General features: G+C 37.8%; 1 protein-coding gene across 1 annotated transcript in view; it reads left to right on the forward strand.

Moving 5' to 3' along the window:
- Window positions 1-21956, forward strand: part of psmd14 (proteasome 26S subunit, non-ATPase 14) — a 96267-nt gene that overhangs the window by 14141 nt on the left and 60170 nt on the right. Inside the window, exon 2 of the mRNA XM_072262023.1 lies at window positions 4843-4894. Within this exon, the coding sequence (XP_072118124.1) occupies window positions 4847-4894 (48 nt within the window). The 5' untranslated portion in view covers window positions 4843-4846. The remainder of the gene's footprint in view (window positions 1-4842; window positions 4895-21956) is intronic.

A 21956-nucleotide genomic window follows, 5' to 3' on the forward strand; every position in this document is an offset into this window, starting at 1 on the left:
ACAGTTTATAGTGGAAATGGTTTAAAGATGCACTCAAAGAAACACCTTGAAGAAATGTAAAAATCCTACTGACTCTTGGGATCAGGAATTTTGAGCTCAAGCTCAGTCAAAGTAGAGGAGCTTGCATCAGGAGCACACGTGCAAGCAGTGGAAGGAGCAGAGTACATCAACTCTCAAACAGCCCACTCACCTGCATAATCAGGCAATTCCAGCCCCATTAGTGGAAGAATTTTCAGTTCCCTTCCATATTGGCTTGATATGATAGGAAGTCATTCCTGCCTGTGGCCATCAAACTTTACAAGTCCTCCCTTGGAGGGTCAGACACTCTGAGCCAATAGGCTGCTCCTGGACTTATTTCATAATTTACTGGCATAATTTACATATTACTATTTAACTACTTATGGTTCTATTACTATTTATTATTTATGGTGCAACTGTAACGAAAACCAATTTCCCTCGGGATCAATAAAGTATGACTATGACTATATGCCAGCCAGAAGCCACTAAATTAGATGTATGCAAATACAGTTGACAAAGTTGAAGGAAAGCACATGAATCTTTTCCTAACTTGCAAGGGTTGTTTAGGTCTCAGGATGGTGCTTTGTGAGGAGTGTAAGAACGATTGTGGTTGCAGGAGAAAATGTTAAGGGTCAGGGAGGAGTATGTGGTGAGGGGTGAGCATACCAGGAATGGAGGTAGTGGTCCCTGTAGAAGGCACAGTGGAATGGGGAGCAGATGATGTGGATGCTAGTGGGATCTCATTGCATTTGGTGGAAATGACTGGATTAAGCGGCTGACTGTAAGCCGAAAGATGAGAACTAGAAGAACTGAGTTCTGTTTGGAGGGAAGTGGTGATGAGAGTAGTGATCTGAGGAACAGAAAATGTCAGAGAGAGCTCTATATATTCATTAGAGATGGAAAACTGGTGCGTCTTTTGAACAAAAACAACTGATTTTTGCCAAACACTATTAAATAAAAATATCTGAACTGTATCAAAAGGATATAAAGCAAAATTCAAATTCTACCAACATGGTGTAACTACTGATTATTTAATAAATAAATATAATTGCCTTTGAGCAGTGCTCTGGGAAAGGTTTATCAAATAAATTTTAATCGAAATTTATACATATAAAATTGCTATTGCACAGCTGGGATTGGGTCAACTAGCTAGTACTAACAATGACTGTTAGTATGCTATGTGCTAATTTAGTTACTTGAATGCATTTTGTAAGTTAAACTGGTGTTTCAGAAACACATTCACACATGATTTTGGTACTTCAGGAATAAACTGCAGGTCCTGAACTGTCAAATTAAGTGTGCAAATGTAAGTTGTTTTAAATAATTCCAGATGCATTCTGGGAGTAAAAAGTGGCTGGATAAATCGAAAAGGTTGTCCGGTTATTGTAACCCCCAGGAAAATTAAATAAACTGATGGTTGGTAATTTCCCCTTAATATCTTTACTTTAGCAGTTTCAAAACAGCTATTTTGTGCAGCTTGATATAAAATGACTGAAATAGAATACTTTTGCTCATTTGCAATGTACTTACTTACCTCCATCACCCCTACTGGGGCAATGGTCCCCAACAGCAGCTCACCAGAGTTTTCTGTCCTGAGCTAGTCTTTCAAGTTGTCCCAAGTTTTAGCCCATCTTCTAGACCAGGGCTCCCTATCCTTTTTATGCCATGGAGCCCTATACTATTAACAGAGGAGGTTCATGGACCCCTGGTTGGAAGCACCCGTTCTAGACAAAGATCTTGCCTCTCCCAGGGATGAGGGCTTCGGGGCTTCTTTTGGCATTTCTATAGCACTGGGTTTTTATGAGATGGAGTTGCTGGCTCCTTGCCCAATCCTCCGCCTTTCGCAGCCATGCTTGGGACTGTACATTGAGGAGTTGATCTGCAATATAACAGCTGTTGATTGGTAGAATATTCTGTGTTTAAAATTATTGAAGTCTTCTCGATAAAATGTTTATTTTTAAGGCCCTTTTTAAAGTGCACAAATAAGACATTTCACTCAAGCCTGTTTTGTCATTTAATCGATATCAAAAGTGATCTTGTGACTCAGGTCTAATCCTGGTTGTCGCAATGTCCAAAAGTGTATCAATCTCAATAAAATATACGCTCTGTGGCTATATTATTAGATACATACTGTGTGTTTGTGTTTTTCTGCTGCTGTAGCACATCCATTTCAAGGTTTGATTTGTGCATTCATAGATGCACAAAATTCTGCACACCACTGTTGTAACATGTGGTTATTTGAATTACTGTCACATTCCTGTTAGCTTGACCCAGTCTGGGTATTCCCAAACCTCTCATTACAAAGCATTTTCACCATGGTGCTGCCACTCACTGGATGTTTTTTCTTGTTTTTCGCACCATTTTCTGAAACGAGACTGTTGTACATGAAAGTCACAGGAGATCAGCAGTTTCAGAGTTACTCAAACCACCCCTGCTAACACCAAAAGTCATTCCACAGTCAAAGTCATCTAGATCACATTTCTTCCTCATTCTGAAGTTTGGTCTGAACAACAACTGAACCTCTTGACCGTGTCTGCATGCATTTATGCATTGAGTTGCTGCCATGTGATTGGCTGATTAGATATTTACGTTAACAAGCGGGTGTACTCCTGTATTAATAGCTATTTTATCATGTGCCGCCAAGTACCACTTAGACCACTGGTGGTACTTGGAGGCATATGATAAAATAGGCCAAAGCTGGCATGGTTTTGTTATGGGGAAATCTTGCCTGTCAAAATCTGATGGAATTATTTGAGGCAATAACAAACAGGATAGCCAAAGGAGAGTCAATGGATGTTGTTCACTTGGATTTTTAGTAGGCTTGTGATAAGGTGCCATACATGAGATTGTTTAACAAGATACATGCCTATGGTATTACAGGAAACATATTAGCATGGATAGAAGCTTGCTGACCGGCAGGAGGCACAGTGGGAATAAAGGGGGTCTTTCCTGGTTGCTTTCCAATGATGCAGTGTTTTGCAGGGGTTGCCACCTTTGACACGCTTCTTTTCTTAAATGTCAATGATTTGGATGATGGAATTGATGGCTTTGTAGCCAGGTTTGTGGATGATATGAAGGTGGGTGGAGGAGCAGATAGAGTTGAGGAATTCGGGAATCTGCAGTAGGACTTGGGCAGATTACAATAATGGGCGAAGAAGTGGCAGATGGAATATAGTGTCGGGAAGTGTATGGCCATGCACTGTGGTAAAAGGAATAAAGGTGTAGACCATAAAAGGGTAGAAAATTTAAAAATCAGAGGTACAAAGAGACTTGGGAGTCCTCATGCATGATTCTCTAAAAGTAACTTCCAGGTTGACTCGGTGGTAAGGAAGGCAAATGCAGTGTTAGCATTCATTTTGAGAGAACTAGAAGGCATAGTTATAGGTGAAGGCAGGAGAATAGGGTTGAGAGGACTAATAAATGGTGGAACAGGTTTGATGGGCCAAATGGCCTAATTTTGCTGCTATGTCTCATGTTCTTATGGTCTAATAAAGTGGCCACTGAGTATCTGTGGCTTTCTGAGTTATAGGTGTACAGTCCTCTTGAGTAACTTTTTTTTCAGCCTTTCAGAACCTTTTCCCGGGTTCTAGATCCTCCGACAAGAGGTAACAGCTTTTCAGCATCAATCTTGTCGATCTTGCTCAGATCACTGAGACCACCTCTTATTCTTACAAACTCTTTTGGACAGTCCTTTCATCCAGGAGCCACTCTTGTGGATAAAAGGCAGATTTAGATTTATTGAATTAGCAAAATTAGATAAATAAGTAAAATGATTTGAGAAGTACTTGAGTCAAATAGAGAACACCTCATTCAATTTAATAGGGTTACAAATCTAGTAGGGGGAAATATCTAAGTGCTTGAGTTTATTTTATTATTTGTAGCTACTTGAATCTATTTGTATGGAACTTAAATAACTTAGATATTAAAAAATCATTTAAAGGTGGCAAAAGTCATCAGATCATTTTGGGGTTTGGACAGAATGTCAGTTTAAAATACCTAGTCAATCACTGCTTGAAATTGTCTGGTGGGTATGGAGAAATAACTCGTTTGGTCATCCGTAAGTGTAAAAGATAAGTATGAGCCTAAGGTGATGAGTCCTGGTTGCAAGCTGTATCTGGACAATCCAACCCAATGTGTTCAGTAACATTTTTGAATAATAAACATGCTTCTTTTGATAACATACACTTCCTTAGGAAATGTTGAAAGAAATCTGTTTTGTGCACTGCAAAATCTTATAATGCCATATTAAAGCTTTAAGACTGTGTATCTTGAGACTTCTATCTGATCACACCATCATTGCATGCAATATTGATGATAACTGACAAGCTGTAAGTTAATTAACACAGAGCTTACTAATTAGATGTACAATTTTTAATTTGAAAGTGACGATTCCTATTTGTGCAGACTGTACAAGTTGTCGTAATATATCTAGTACTTGAAAGGAATGCTTCAGTTAGGAAAAGGCAATCTTTTTAATATGATTGAACTATATAATCAAAAACCCACATCTAATATTTTCAGTGGCAAGTATAAACATTGTGATCATCAGTAGGAACTTTTGAGGTGGTTTTCACTTGTGAAATACTGTTATGAAATTGGGGATAACCCAACAAAAAAACAAAAGCGGTGAAATTGGGTCTGTTAATTAGCAAGGAAGACAGGTTCTTGAATTAGTATGTGGTGCTAATTAACAGGAAATCTGATGTTGTGTTGTAATTACCACCAATATTTTTGACATAAGGAAAGATTGAAGGTGAATTATATAGATGATAATTGAGTTTAAAAGTTTCATGGTTAATTACTTCTGTGTGTTTTTGTTTTCAGAAAAATGGACAGACTTTTACGACTAGGAGGTGGTATGCCTGGACTTGGACAGGTTGGTGTCCCCATCTTCTTATTAAATTAACATTAAGACAATTTAAAAAAAAAATTAGTTCCTGCTGAAATTGGTTAGTATTTCTTTGGCTGAAATTTTGCTGAAAGGCCTGTTTGCCCGCATGAAATGGGTACAGAGGAGAAGTTATTCAATTTCTAGTTCATGTTCAAGTTTATTGTCATCTGACTGTACATATGTACAACCAAATGAAACTATGTTCCTTCGGGCCATTGTGCGCTCACAAAACATATATCACACACAGCATATAAACCAAAATATTGCCATAAATAAGTTAATAAAATATTCAAAATGCATGTAGTGTGCAGCACAGGTAAACAGCTCGCTGTCCAAATGATGAGACCTCAGTGGTGGTATTCATTAGTCTCACAACCTGAAGGAAGAGGCTGTTACCGAGTCTGGCAGCCCCAAGTCCTAATGCTTCTATACCTCCTTCGTGACGGTAGTGGATTTGAGAGGTTGTGAGATGGGTGGTAGGGATCCTCAGCAATGCTTCAGGCTCTTTGTCTGAAGCACTTCTGTTAAATCTCACCAATTGGGAGGAGGGAGACCCTGGTGATCTTCTCAGCTGGTTTTACTGCCCTCTAGAGTGTTGCAGTCTGATGCATTGCAGCTTCCGTACCACACGAAGATGTAGCCAGACAGGACACTCGATGGTGCTCCTGTAGAAGGTTGCTGGTGGGGGGGGGAGCAGTGGGGAGCCTTGCATGCCTCAATATCCTCAGAAAGTGTAGATACTGCTGTGCTGCTTTGTCTAGTGAAGACGTGTTGTGGATCCAGGTTAAATTGTTAGTTATGTGCACAGCACGGAACTTTGTGCACTTCACTCTCTTCATGGCAGAGCCATTGATGTGCAATGTAGAGTGGTTGACCTGTGCCTTCCTGAAGTCCACAGTCATCTCTTTTGTCTTGATCACATTGAGACACAGGTGGTTGTTCTCACACCATTTGATAAGCCTGTCTACCTCCTCTCTGTATGCTGACTCATCATTGTTGCTAATGAGGCTGACCACTGTATCATCAATGAACTTGATGATGCGGTTTGAGCTGAATCCGGCAGCGCAATCGTGAGTCAGCAGCGGAGGCAGCAGTGGGCTGAGCCAACACCCCTGAGGTGTGGGAGGGTACCAGTGTTCAGCGTAATGGAACTTGAGATCTTGCTGCCAACTCGGACTGATTGTGGTCTTTCTTTCAAGAAGTCCAAGATCCAGTTACAGAGAGGGGTGTTGAATCCCAACAGGGACAGTTTACCCTCCAGCCTCTGAGGGATGATTGTGTTAAACGCCGAGTTGAAGTTGATGAGCATCCTGGCATATGAGGCATCATTTTCTAGGCGGGACAGGAGGGAGGAGAGGGCTGGGGCTATGGCGTCTTCAGAGGACTGGTTCTTATCAGTTCCCATATTCTTTAGAAATTGATCTTAGTTAAAACAATATCCCCAAAATTGCGGATATTTTAGGTGTATTTTCATACTATTTACTCTAGCAGCAGCTTCAGGCTACTTTTATAGTTACTTATCCCATGCATGTGAAGAATACTTTAGTATTCCTCTATTGAACTAATTGTCAGATCCAGAATATGTTAAAGAGCTACAGGGGAATTGTCTGCGAATAAGTATAATATTGCATGATTCATAAGCTGTTTTTTGTTCATGTCTGAAAGACATTGAGAAACTCATTGTAAACTGTTAAGTTACTGGTTTTTAAACTATTGCTCAATTTTTTTTGCACTTACTGATATGCCAATTAGATTAAGTATTTTAATAGTTTGTAATGCTTTCTGGTAGTGACTTGATATATTGTACAATTGGAACAAAAACAACCAATTGAATCTAACATATTAGCGTGCCTGATTACATTTAGAAAAGTGCTGTGTACTGTGACTTCAAAGTTGGTTTCTGAAACCACCTGAAACTGGTGTAATAGGCCAGGGAAGACCTTTCAGATGTTCAGTGATAAGCTAACACTAAGATTTATATTCAGAAATGTCTGAGATTTGTATTGTATGAGGAGAGTTATTATTTCTTTGCTGGTATCCATTTGCCATTTACGAATCTGTCTGTTAGTTTATTGTTTAAATTGAAGCTTGATAAGAGATTCATCCTGGTTTAAGTAAGGAATCCTCCCAGAGGTTATAATAGTTCAGTATTTTAGCAGCTAGTTCCTGGATTTGAGTTAGAAATTCCCCAGATACAGAACAGCTAAAGGCATGCTTCAATTTTGGGAGTAAAAAGCTCATTTGGAAGAGTTGTTTGAGTGTTAGAATTCTTGGTTAGCCAGCTAAAAATGTAATGGGAAGTAAATAGTATAAGAAATATTTAGTAAAATTTTGCAGTCTGTTTGAGACAATTACATTCTGGTTACAAATTTGCATAATCTATGGCTTTCTAGTGGATAGTGACTTGTAATTGTTGTTTAAATTCTGGAATGAAGAGTTTCGTTGAGGTTTTCTGTCACTTACTTCCTGAAATATTTTCCATCATGTGCAGACCATGTTTATCCCGATTTGCTATCATGGTGTCTACTTAATTTATTTCAAAAGTTTATTGAATGTGTGATATAAAATGAGTGTTTAGTTTTTCATCTGAGTAGTGGAAGCAAATTGAGCCTTTAAGGGGTTAAGGAAGCCTGAAAGAATTCATTTCCACTTTAATGACCTAGCCTTGCTGGGCCAGGACGACAGGGAACATGCTCCCGACTTGTACAGCATTTGCCAATTAACACCTCCTATAACAGGTTGCCTCAACTCATCATTGAACTAGGGATAGCAGAAGTAGTTTACATTCGCTGATATTAAGACAGCCTGTTTTTCCAGGTTTGATTTGCTACACTAAATAGAGATTTTAATGTAGATTTGTACTTACTAATGGCACCATTAATAACTTTACATTTTCCATTTTTCTTTTGAAAAAATTGTTTATTGATGTCTGGTTGTGAGATATTCATTTTTTACATTTGGTGTAATACAATTAAACCCACAGGTCTTCAGTTTAGCAAGTAACAGTAATTTATATGAGAGGTTGTTCTTATCAAGAAAATTATCAGCATAATTGAAAGCATGAACTAGATATTGAAAATATAATGTATACCATTTGTAAATTAGTGCTTTCAATTAGATTATAAAATAGAATGCAGAGACCACAGACTAAGAACTGAAGTGAATAGTATAATCATTTCATGTAATATACAAACAGCTATGAGAACATTGATCCACTTTAATATTACCGACTCCCAATTTTTTTTAATGCAGATTTGAAAATCTTTGGACTTCAAAATTTAAAAATAGTAATTCACTATTATAAAAGATGAGAATCGGCATGACAGTCATTCATCAATGTTGCGCCTTTCAAATTTATCTGTTGAATATTCTGAACTGCAGTGCTGAATTAAACATTTGAAGGAAGTAGTTAACTGGATCCTTTGCAATGCTGAACAGAGAACTCAAGAAACAAAATCAGGAGTAAACGAAATGGCTCCTTTCACTAATTTAACTCAGTGCCACTTCCCCCTACCAACTCAATATCCACCAATTCCCTTAATACCAAAAATCTGTCGATCTTCTGTCTTGAATAAACTTGGTAACTGAGCATCCTTTGCCATCTTGGATAAAAAAAAATTCTAATAATTCACTGCTTTCTGGATGAAGAAATTTCTTCTAGTTTGTTCTGTTGGCCAAAATCTCTTAATCTGAGGCTCTGATTCTTGGTCAGGAAAATTCATCCTTGAATGTACTCTATTATGAATATTTTTTTATCCTCTCCTATTTCTGGGGATAGAAAATAATATAAATTGTAAAATCTCAAGAATTATTGGTGTAAGCTTTAATTGTTCCATAATAGATGGGAAATAAATGCTTCGGTGCTTTCCGGTAAGCAGCAGCAAAATCTCTTTCTTCTGAAGAAAGATCTTTAGCCTGAAATGTCGGCCTTTTATTTCTTCGCAGATGTTTATATCTCTGAATTATCTTCTTGGTTGTGAAGTCCTTTGTCAAATCATTTAAATCTGGGGAGGCAAACACTTTTTTTCCATTTTAGAAGTCTGGTAAAGAATAAAGTACTGCTTCCTTTTTTGTTAGTGATCTATACCCCTAAGGAGACAAATATGGCACCTTTTCTGCACCTTAAACTGCTTTACTGCCAGAGAAGTACTTTTGAATTGCAGTTGCTGTGGAATATAGAAGATACAGTAGTCAATTTTGCTTCATGTCAGGTTAAATATTGACACATTTGCTGTTTAAATTTTGCAAGTGATCCACTAAACAGTGGCAAAATTGTGAGATATGAATGTATTATTTTCTGTTCTGCTTCCACTGTCCTATATTCACATTCACACAGAAATACAAGGACTTTTGGTGCATACATTTTTTTTTTATTTTTCACAACTTCTGTCATCACAATCTTGCACCAGCTTCTGACTGTAGCATTTATTTAAACTAAAATAAATAGTGTCAATGTTCTGTGTAGCACAAAGTGACACTTTGGTATATGTTTAATCAGCAGGTATTTTATTAACATAGAATAGAATTGGCTAAATAATTGATACCGGTTCACACCATGGAAAAGGTGGGGTAATCTAACTAATAGTGTTAATAAATTTGCTAAAAGGACTGAGCAGATAACACTTTGAGGTGTTAGCTTTATGCTGTTATAATGGCAAAAGCCTTTTTTAACACTTTGTCAACAAGAGCAGCCCGAATGAAACTGGAGGTTTTTATGGGTTCATATATTACTGTAAATGAAGGAGCTGATGCTTGTGCTTTTCTGTTTCCTTGGGATGCACAATGGCATCACATATCTTTTCAGTCATGTCTAAGAATTTGTTTCCCAATGCAGTAAGGCATGCAAGGTATCAAATGAATGGTTTTAATTGTTATGTTGCCATATCATCCTCCTGTAAGAGGGAGGAAGTTGATTTTTCTCCCTTAATGATGAATGTAAGCTTAAAATTAGCTACCTTTCTGTGTTTTATTGAATCACCAGAGGTGGACAGGGTTATGATTATTGCCATGAAGGTCAGTTCACTGAGTAACAGTTTGTAACAGTGATCTGTGTGTGGAGAGTCAGAAATGACTCAGCCTTGCAAGCCATACAGTCATGCTCAAATGCATTGCAACTTGGCTAATTGCTAGGAACAACATAATTTACGCAATTATGTGCCAAGCAGCTTGAACAGTTCATTGTAACATGCAGTGCTTTGCAGGAGGTGTGCAGGTGGGTTGATGGATTGGGGTGAACCAAACAAAAGGCTACGATGTACGGTTTTATCAAGGCATTTCTAATCCTGCTTTAGTAGAATTAGGCAAGATGCTGAATGTAGTTGAATTAATTTGAATCTTTGCAAATTCATAGTGTTAGTAAATATATCAAACATTCTTCTTTGCAATATGAATGCATTTTGTATTTTTCTTTGTCTCATTTTTCTTTCTTGGCCATTCTTAAGGCTAATTATTCCTGCAGGTCTACAGATTCATTTGCTTTCAAACAGCTTCTTCACATGGCTAAGCATTACGTATGCATCTCCTGAATGAATATCAACAAAACAGCTATTTGTCTTGGGAAGGAAGAGCATACCAATATCAAATTTTGGTATAATTCAACACTTATTACTACTGCAAAAGTACTTTCAACTTACTGTTAAATTTTAGGATGAATTATAACTTCATCCCAATGAGAGTGGATGACTTAATATAGACTAGAGATAAAATGTCAAATCTTCCTTAACTTTTTGGATCAACACATTAAAACCTAGCTCCTACTTTGTCCCTTGAATAGTGCATAGTAGAGCGCTATGTAGCATTTGGACAACCAATGTGTGGACATCATTCAAAGTTCAAAACAGATAGAATCTGAAATCACTGAAGCCTTGATTTCCAGTTCTTTTGAATTTTGCTTCACCAATATCAGGTCAAAAAGACCAGGTACTGAAATGTTTGGGTAGAAACTAACTCTCATCTCGTAACCAACCAACCACCTCAGTGACATCTCTGAAAAGTGGTTGCAATTGTGCAGCAAATTTTTGAACATGTCCTTTACCCAGCCATGAGTTCTTCAGTTTCACACCTGGAATTGGGAAAAAAAAATGACTTCATAATAAATACTTAGTCATAGTCCTAGCCATTAAATGTGGAGATTACAACCTACCCATAAAGGGAGTGAGCATTGTTTAATTGTGTGTGTGTGTGTATGTGTGTGTGTATACCTATGTGTGTTTAGGTTCACATTATCCCACGTGTCACATCCACATGCTCAGCATACTATTTCAAGAACAACTAAAAATGCAAGTCTAATGTCAGACTTTTGGTTTAACATTTTGACTTTGTTATAATATTTTGTTTCTTCACAATGCTCACCAACAAAGAGCCACGGTAGATAGATCACCGATTAGCAAAGTTGGAAAAGCTTTGACAGAACATGTTTTGAAGTGATGTGACTAATACCTGTTGCCTCTTTTCCCATAAAAGCTTTGAAAGCTTTCTTGGATATTCGATGAGGCTTATAGAAAATATTTTTGTTTCATTGGTTTAGCATACATGTTCTTTCTGGATTTATCCACTGAAGACAACTGCTTTTATACAAATGAACAACTAATATACATGTACTAATAGAATCAAATTGCATGAACTTGGCAACTTGACTTCAAACAGGATCCTACCACCAAACACATCGTTACCTCTCCTCCCACCTTCTGCTTTCTGCAGGGACCATTCTGTCCATGACTCGTTTGTCCATTCACCCCTTCCCACTGATCTCTGTCCTTGCATTTATCCCTGTGAAGTGCTCCACCTGCCATCACCTTCTCCCTCACCACCATTCAGGGCCCTCAACGGTCCATCCAGCTGCGGCAAGTCTCTCGGGTGATCTATTGTATTGTGCTGCCAGTGTGACCACCTCTGCAGTGGTGAGACCTGATGAAGATTGGGGGTGCACTTTGTCGAGCACCTTTGCTCTGTCCATGACAAGCAGAGTTTACCCATGGCTAACCATTTTAATTCCACTGCCCTTTTCATTCCAACGTTTTAGTCCATGGACTCTTCACAAATTTGAACAAATGTACCGTGAAGAACATTCTGGCTGGTTTCATCACCGTCTGATATGGAGGGGCCACTGCACAAGATCGATAAAGATGCAGAAAGTTGCAAACTCAGCCATCTCCATTAAGGGCACTTGCCTCCCCGACATTGAGGACAACTTCAAAAAGCGATGCCTCAAAAAGTTGGCATCCGTCATTAAGGGCATTACTCAGGACATGCCCCCTTCTCATTGCTACCATCAAGAAGGAGGTACAGGAGTCTGAAGACACATACTCAGTGTTTTAGGAATTGTCCCTTCCCCACTGCTATCAGATTTCTGAACGGACAATGAACCCATGAACACTACCTCACTAAGTTTTTCTTTTTTGTTCTCTTTTTGCACTAATTATTTAATTTAATTATATATACAGTGCCTATAAAAATAGTCACCCCCTCCCAGGGAAATTTTCATGTTTTATTGTTTTATGACATTGAATCACTGGATTTAATTTGGCTTTTTTGACACTGATCACAGAAAAAATACTCTTGTGTCAAAGTGCAAACAGATCTCTACAAAGTGATCTAAATTAATTACAGATATAAAACACAAAATAATTGATTGAATAAGGATTCAAGTCAGTATTTAGTAGATGCAATTACAGCCTTGAGTCTGGGTGGGTAGGTCTCTATCACCTTTGCATATCTGGACACTGCAATTTTCCCCCATTCTTCTATACAAAACTGCTCAAGCTCTGTCAGATTGCATGAGCATCGTGAGTAAACAGCCCTTTTTAAGTCCAGCCACAAATTCTTAGTTGGACTGAGGTCTGGACTCTGACTTGGCCACTTCAGGACATTAACTTTGTTATTTTTAAGCCATTCCCGTGTAGCTTTGGCTTTATGCTTAGTGTCATTGTCTTGCAGGAAAACAAATCTCCCAAGTTACAGTTCTCTTGCAGACTACATCAGGTTTTCCTCCAGATTTTCCCTATATTTTGCTGCATTCATTTTGCCCTCTACCTTCACAAGCTTTCCAGGGCCTGCTGCAGTGAAGCATCCCCACAGCATGATGCAGCCACCACCATGCTTCACAGTAGGGATGGTGTGTTTTCGATGGCGTGTAGTGTTTGGCTTACGCCAAACCTAACATTTAGTCTGATGGCCAAAAAGCTCAATTTTGGTTTCATCAGACCATAGAACCTTCTTCCAGATGATTTCAGAGTCTCCCACATGCCTTCTGGCAAACTAGCCAAGATTTTATGTGAATTTTTTTTCAATAGATGGCTTTCTCTTTGCCTCTGTCCCATAAAGCTGTGACTGGTGAAGCACTGGGCAATAGTTGTTGTATGCGCTGTCTCTCCCATTTCAGCCATTGAAGCTTGTAACTCCTCCAGAGTTGTTGGGTCTCTTGGTGGCCTCCCTCACTAGTCCCCTTCTTGCACAGCCACTCAATTTTTAAGGACAGCCTGCTCTAGGCAGATTTACAGCTGTGCCATATCCTTTCCATTTCTTGATGATTGACTTACCTATACTCCAAGGGACATTCAGTGACTTGGAAATTTTCTTGTATCTATCTCCAGACTTGTGCTTTTCAGTAACCTTTTCGTGGAGTTGCTTGGAGTATTCTTTTGTCTTCATGATGTAGTTTTTGCCAGGATACTGATTCACCAGTGGTTGAACCTTACAGAAACGGGTATATTTTTACTACAATCAATTGAAACAGCTTGACTGCACACAGTGATCTCTATTTAACTATCTATGTGACTTCTAAAACCATTTGACTGCACCAGTTATGACTTGGTGTGTCATATTAAAGGGGGTAAATACTTTTGCGGTCACTTATTTTGTGTTTTATATTTGTAATTAATTTCGATCACTTTGTAGAGAGCTGTTTTATTTTGAAATGAGAGTCTTTTTCTGTTGATCAGTGTAAAAAAAAGCCAGATTAAATCCACTGTGATTCAATGATGTAAAACAACAGAACATGAAAACTTTCAAGGGGGGTGAATACTTTTTATAGGCACTGTATATAGATCTGTTTTGTGTTGCAGTGTACTGCTGCTGCAAAACAACATATTTCATGAATATGCCACGATGAGGCCACTCTCAGGCTGGAGGAGCAACACCTAATATTCCACCGGGGTATCCTCCCATCTATGACGTGAACATCTCCAGTAATTTTCTGACCCCCTTCTCCGCTCCTTTTCCATTCCCTGTTTTGACTCCGCTCTTGTTACTATAAACTTGGCAGACTCAGTTGCTGAGATATATTGATTAGATACATCTGAAGAGTGAGTTTGGACTCTTTAGAGATTTGCTACTGGTCATGGGCATTTGAGGTTTTGCACTGATTATTTTTGTTTGGGGATTTAAAAACTTAATGTTCCTGCTTAAGGGGGGAAAGAAATTACCGGAAGTTAAAATATTAACCCCCCCCCCCCCCCCCAAACTGCAAATCTTAAAATGAATTAACTGAACATAACTGATTGTGGTACTGTAAATTCGTTGGAGGAAGAAAATTGCTTGGATTTTTCATTGCCTTTTACAATCTCAAGACATCTCGCAGTAATTTTTGGACTGAAAAGTGTTGCAATGTAGGAATTGTAATCAATGTTGTTAAAGCTATCATAATTGTGATCTATTAGTAAATGGTGAAAAGAAAATCAAAACCTGATTTTAAAAAAAAAAAGCATCTGGTACATATTGTCTGATTAATCACATATCTGTATCAGATGAGTCCCATTACGTGAATGTCAATGAAATATGAACAGACAGGAGCTTTTCAAAAAACTCCTATGTATGATATATAGTGCATGACACATAGTTGAAGCAGAAATTCTTTTGAGCTAGATGGATCTTAAAATTTTTAGCTGTTCACGATTTGCAGTCATGCCTGATCTTGAAGAATTAAATGCTAGGTTACATTTTAAATTATGAATTTGATCTTCGTCTGTGAAGGCATTCGGTGTTCTTTTGAAACATGTTTTCTATGTATAACATTTGTATTTCTTTTAAAGTTTAATTTTGTTTTGCGCTGCCTTCTGTTCTAAAATAACATGCTCCCACCTGCTGCCACTCCCAATGTTTGAAGAGGTGCCAGTTGAGTTTGAGTGCTGGCTACTTTGGCCACTCTGTGAACTGGGTTGCAAATGGTAACTAGGTCCCGGGTGATACATCCTGAGCTCCCGCCTCTCAAGTGCCCCTCTGGCTTTTTAATAGCTCACTGCAGTCAAAGATGTTATAAGTCTTTCATAAATATCTCCGATAACCAGATGTATAAACAAAATAGACGGATAATTAAAAGAACATAAATGTATTTAAAATAGTTTCAGCCAGTAAATATTATGAGTTTATATAAAAGGTTATATAAAATATACAACTGGGCAACACACACAAAATGCTGGAGGAACTCAGCAGGCCAAGCAGCATCTATGGAAAAGGGTACAGTCAACGTTTTGGGCCGAGACCCTTTGGCTAGAAGGCTTTCTTTGGCAGGACTATGCTCTTTGCCTGGCCTGCTGAGTTCCTCCAGCACTTTGTGTGTGGTGTTCGGATCTCCAGCATCTGCAGGTTTTTTCTTGTTTGTGAATATTTAACTGGGCTTACTTTTTGATCATGATTGGTGACACCATTGTAAGTATCCTGTTTCTCTGTGATCCAGGCCAATAACGTGTTTGGGCTAGATATGATATTTCTGTCCTTTGGGCTCAATTTGTCTGAGCTCCACTTTTAAGATTGGCAGCAATAACACAGGTGGTCAGATGCTCTTATTTTCAGCCTGTTATTGACTTCAGTGTTTTAATGCATAGGTATGAAGTTAGAGATGATCTGACCCGGAAGGAGCATATCATCAGCTAGTGATGAATATATTTTGGCCCAAGAAAATTTTATTGAAATCCATTGGATTACAAATACTAAATTAGCAGGTACAGTACAACTGATTTCTAGTTTGAAAATCTGGTATCTAAAAAAAGTTAGAAGATTGGAAGTGGTAATTGAATCCTCTATTTCAAATTATATTTGTAATGTTACCCCAATTGTTACTAATGAGCCACAGAGGTAACTAATTAGTAAATTATATTTATTGATTTACTTACTGACCACATAAGCAGAGTTCTTTTCCAAAACTGAGGTGGTGAGGGGAAAACATCTGCTTGATCTACATTTATGCTGCATTGCTAAAATAAATAGATACAGCTGTGTATTTTAACAGGGACACATGACATCCTTATCTCTGAATCAGTTTAGCTGATTTAATCTTAAATTTGACCACAGGTGAGCTGACTAAAGTTTTGCCACAATCTAATTATGATACCCTGGTTAGGCAAATTGCCCTGATCTCTACACTTAGATTTTCTGTGTACACTGGACTAAATTCCAAACAAGAAGCTGCCTGCTATATTACAATGTGCTGCATTTTCCTATACATTTGATTAGCTTGTTGATAATGTGTTACTTAGATTGTATGAAAGCAAAATATGTGGAAATTTTAAAAGTGAAATTAAGAAAAGAAAATGCTGGCAGATCTCAGCAGGATGAGTGGCATTTGTTGGAACACTATACATTTAGTATTTTGGGTATTCCTTCATCAGATTTGTGTTCCAAAGGCTACATAATGCAATGTGGTTTCTCCAAAAAAGATAAAGAACCATATCATAGAGTGACACTATTAATGCAGCGGCAAGGAAACTGCCAGCTTATTGCAGAACAATCCTTTCAGTTCCATTGCTTTGCTCTTTTCCTGTTCCCTTTTATTTCCCTCAAATGCCGAAACAAATGGTGAGCAAAAAATGTGAGGTAATCACTTTGATAGGTCTATTAAATTTGAGCACTGTGATGTGCTCACATTCGGCATTGAAGCACTCAAGGTATTGACACATTTGAATGCTAACAACAAATGTCACCTGGTTAAAAATCTACTTATCAGTCTACACATGATTTTAGTCGATTGTAGTTGCCCACATTATGTAACTCTGCAGGAAAGGTGAAGGGCAAAAGTAGTGGTGAGGGCTTGTATAGAATCCAACTAGAATTATAGGAAATTTATTTACTTATGAAACAATTTTGTAACTTATTTGGGAGCCAATCATTGCAGCTTTGAGATCTTGCTGCTGGGAGCAACCATTCTCAGCTGCCTTTCTTTCCTAAGGTGAGGATTATGATTATTTTTGTCCTCCATTGAGAATACACTCTCATAAAGCAATATGTGCCGGCTTCCAACTGGACACAAATAAAATTTAGTGTGGGGCTAAGTGACTTCTTTCTTGATCTTCCCTATTGGGATTCTTTGTTAGTGTTTATCGCTGATGATCACATCATTCTCATCCAGCATCTGTTCCCCACTCCAGCAGCTCCACCTTGTTTCCATTTTTTCCCTATCCAATCATAGCCAGAGAACTTCTACCAACAGCTTCTTTTCCAGACTTGACAATGTCTTTAGAGCCATGATTTACCTTCATATCTTACTCAACTGCATGCTTCTCCTTGGGTAAGAACATTCAAACATCTGGGATAATCTCCCACAGTTTTATTTCCCTGTTAGTTTCAGAAAACCCGTTCAGTGTTTATATTGTGAAAGGTTTTTCCAAAATTCAATTTCAACTTCTAATTGAAGGGGACAAAAGATTCAATTTTCACCGTTGCTACATGACTTTGTCACCAATTTTATATAAGAAAATGGCAGAGAAGAGTTCTCCTCTTGGGTCCGATCAGCCATGACTATGGAGAGTAGTTGTGCAGTTTTGAGGGTCTGAATGATTAAGTCCTGCACCTGTTTGTTCTAATGTTCTCCATCACAGTGACTGTGAGCTTCACTCTTTCTTAAGTGCCTTCATCCATGCCTACCTCAGCTCATCTGCCATTGAAATCCTCAAATGTGCTCAAATCACCTTTGTCTGATCAGTGTTGCTAAAGTACTCATCCTCTTTTTGATGAGCTTGTCTCCTTTTAACACTGTCTTTACCATCTAGCCTACAAACTAGATCCTCCTGGATCTGAAATGTTTTTGACCTAACATGCACATATCGTTCCACTATTAATTGATCTAATTCGTAAAGCTGCTGTTTCTGTATATTTAATTATTAAAACTGACTTTCTTTAACTAAGCTTTGGTTAACTCTCTTAGCAGCAAATTCAAAGCTAAAGATAGTACTACTTTTTGATGACGCTTATTTCAATAAGGTGCTATACAAGTACAAATTGTAAGGTGGCTGATGAAGTAAAAGCTCAGGCCTGTACTTTAGACCAGGCAATGACAGCAGTGTCTTCAGTCATCAGCATTATGGGGATTTCTCTGGTCTCACTGTAGAACACAAGGGGAATGTAGAAACACCCTTAAAATGTGGCTCAGATTTTGACCCCCATCACAACCAAAAGGTTATGTCAGAAATGGGGCAGGTTGCTCACCTCTCATTCAGCAAGACACTGCTGCAATGGGACAGATAGTCCAATATTAACTAGGACAGAGCTCTGAATGTCATCATCTTTACCACCAAATGAAGTTTTTATGATCTGCAGATATGACCGAAAAGAAATCATGATTGAGATATTAAAAGGATTCCACCAACACCCTCCTCCAACACTCTCCTCCCACTCCTAACTCTTGTGATCTTACTGTTCATCGCCAATCTGGAAACAACACAAACTCGTTACTCTTGATGTCTCACTTCATCCTGATGTAGACATATATTATAAAATCACAGGATGTCACTATTTGCTGTTCAACCAACTGAATATTCTTTGCTGTCTCTTGTGTTTCCATCGGTTTTGAGTATTGTGCTTGCTGTCTTGTACACGCTATGTGGCTTTATGCTGTGTGACTGCTGGTACTGTGTTTTGCACCTTGGCCCCAGAGTAATGCTGTCTCGTTTGGCTGTATGCTTGGGTATTCATGTATGGTTGAATGACAATTCAACTTGAATTGAATTGAGGGCTCACATCTTGTCCAATCCAAAATGTCTCCTGGTTATCAACTGAGATTGAAATCTAGCTACATGTGTCGATCTTCGTTCTAGTATGATTAAGTTTATATTCTCTATGAATGAAAGTTTGAACTGTTCATGCCTTGTATTTATAGCAAAAATTCATTTGTGTCTGCAATAGTTCCAAATGCTAACCAGCAAAATTCTGTTTCCAGCATTAGGTCTGTAACCCTATGGGTCACAGTTCTTCAAATGTACATCCAACTATATTTTAAATGTGATGAGGGATTCTGCTTTTGCCATTTTATCAGACTTCCTCCAGATTGTTTCCTTTTTGCTCTCTAACCTTGCTTCCAGTTATTTAACAGAGGCCTTCCCACTGATTTTTGGCCTTTCTGCTGTCATAATTTTGCTGATCACTGCTGAGGGGTTGGTATTTGCCATGAATGGAACAAGGATATTTCAAGTATTACAGGAATTCAAATTTTATTTTTTTCTTTTAAAACTATCAGTTTTTTTTATAATCAGAAGAAAATTTTCATGGGGGCTGGGTGGTGAATTAAAAGAATAAGGGATATATTGGAATAGAGCACAAGGGAACTATTCTGGTAATCTGTAAGGCCCACTTCTGTGACCTACACCAGCACTTAGAATTGGCACACTGGTGCCTTCTGAATCATTAAAATGACAGTTGGTTCTACAGGGGTGGATCTGTTGGACTTGGATCACCTGTCAATTTAGCAGCCTGGCATCTTTTTAAACCAAACTATAAGATGAAATACCTTCTTTAAAAACTCCCCTTCTTCGATCATTTATGTTGTAAAATCAACTCCTGAAGTGAAGATGGGGGTGAATTGCTATTTGTATTTTGTTTTCAACTTCAATCATTAACAGTAGGATCAGGAGGAATCCTCCCTTTTGTTGTATGGTATCTTAACGATGTTCTCAATTTGAGATTAGCGTTTTCTAATACATTTGTTGATGTTATCCTTCTTTACATAAGCCATTATTTCTGATTGCTAAAAATCAGTTGGTTCATATTTGGGCTTCTATTTGTGGTTAAATGCAAAGGTTCATTTCATGGCAGTTTTTTGGACTTGGCAAAGAGGTCATTCAGCTTATGCTGGTTTGAAAACTCAGATCTCAAATTTGTAAAGAAGTAACTTAATGACATGTTTCATTATCCAATCACTTCAAGCTGAAGTTCTATTAGTGTCCTGGTTGTCTTTAAAATTGACAGGCCATTCTGGTCCATCCAATGTAAATAATGGCAATCACAAAAATGGGAACCATCATAAATATAGTATTAACATTTCTTATTGGGAATTATAATGTATGTTAGCTGAGGATGGAAAAATAAAATTCATATTCAAAAAGATAACTATTTAAAGGAATGCTGAGAGTCGAGATTCTTGGTTCTCCGTAAAACTGAGAAACCATTAATAGTGGAAAGCTGGATGCATGACTCCAAACTTAAAAGCATTGTCGTTTGAGAGAAAGAGGGTTTACCTGGTTTATGGATTATGAGGTACTGAAACTGTAATAGTGTTGGTTTGATGATTGACATTCATTGTCAATTAGGTGTTTTTAAATCATCAGAACTATTTTTCATCATTGGCCATTCACCAAGTCCTTACTCAGTGCAGTAGGAGAAAGGGGCAACTTAGAACTCAGTGTAAATTCCCATGGGAGTTCACCATTTGGTTGACTTTCTGGAAGGCTTAGATGTGTTTTGGAATTTTGGAAAACCTGAGATGGAAAGTAACCTTGAAAGGAAGACATAAAACATTGTTTCATATTTTCTTCCCAGTGTCTGTGGCAGGGTTATATTCATGAATATCTCAAGATGCATGAAGTGGTCTATTGGCCAGTCATTGCACTAAATATCTAGAATCGTGTAAAGTAGCTCAGAAACAACAGTTAAATGAAATGTATATAAAGAGAAGACACAAAGAGATTTAATAGAGATATTTGAAACATTTTCAAATGCTTCAATAGGTTAGTTTCAAAATGCTCACCAGTTTTATTCAAAGTGTCTGTGATTCAGTGGTGTCATCAAATTCGAATTATCACAGAAAGAAATATAAATTATAAATTGTACAAGCAAAGACCAGCCACAAAAATAACATCAACTGTTCTCCAATTTTTTGTGTAAAATTCCTTTTATTTTATAACTAATCTGCATAAAAAGAATTTGGTTAACAATATTGGCTGCTAATTTAATGCCTGGTGGTGGGGTAGGGGGCTATTTAATAATTTGGCTTATTTCCTGATTACATATTTGATTATTTTGATATAGTTAACAATCAGACTGATCAGGCATTTTTTTTGTACTACATGGGTTTGCATCTTCCATCTCGCATTTTTAAACTGTGATTCACTGTGTGGTTATACCTTATTATACAGGTAGATGTTTGACATTTGCATTGTGTAATTTACTCTTTGAAAATGAACTAAATCAGTTTGTCAGAAAGGATCTTTATTGCCTGTTAGTGTCTGAGGTCTAATCAAATAAGGTTCAGCTTTGTGAGTACAGTTTAATTGTGCAGTTAAGGTGCTGAGTACTGCCGCTTTAATAAAACAGTTATCGCAGCATTTTGCATTGTATTTTATTCTGGTATGAAAATCATCCTTACAATTTAATGAAGCTTCTGTTTGTAAAGTAACAGTGAAAGTACATGGATTTGTATCCAAATGTTTGTGATAAATGAGCATTAAATATTTGAAGAGCTTTATTGTTGGAATGGCTGGTAAGACATCTTGTGGTATATTTTGTTCACAGCTGTTATACCTAGGGGATGTTGGTGCATTTTCACAAGCTGTAGCTCAGGCTGTTCCTGTAAGTGCTCCCACATCCCTCATTTGGATGTCTTTTAGTTGTAACTACAGAGGAAAGAAATTGCTGTTTGTTACAGTAAAGCTTATTCATAAACAAGAAAAATTCTGCAGATGCTGGAAATCCAAAGCAATACACACAAAATGCTGGAGGAAATCAGCAGGTCAGGCAGCACCTATGGAGGAGAGTAAACAGTCGACATTTCGGGCCGAAACCTTTCATCAGGACAGATTATTCATATTAGATCAGTGGTATTTGCATTTACAACTTTGTTTTAACC

The sequence above is a fragment of the Mobula birostris genome, chromosome 6 (assembly GCF_030028105.1).
Source record: "Mobula birostris isolate sMobBir1 chromosome 6, sMobBir1.hap1, whole genome shotgun sequence".
NCBI lineage: Eukaryota > Metazoa > Chordata > Chondrichthyes > Myliobatiformes > Myliobatidae > Mobula > Mobula birostris.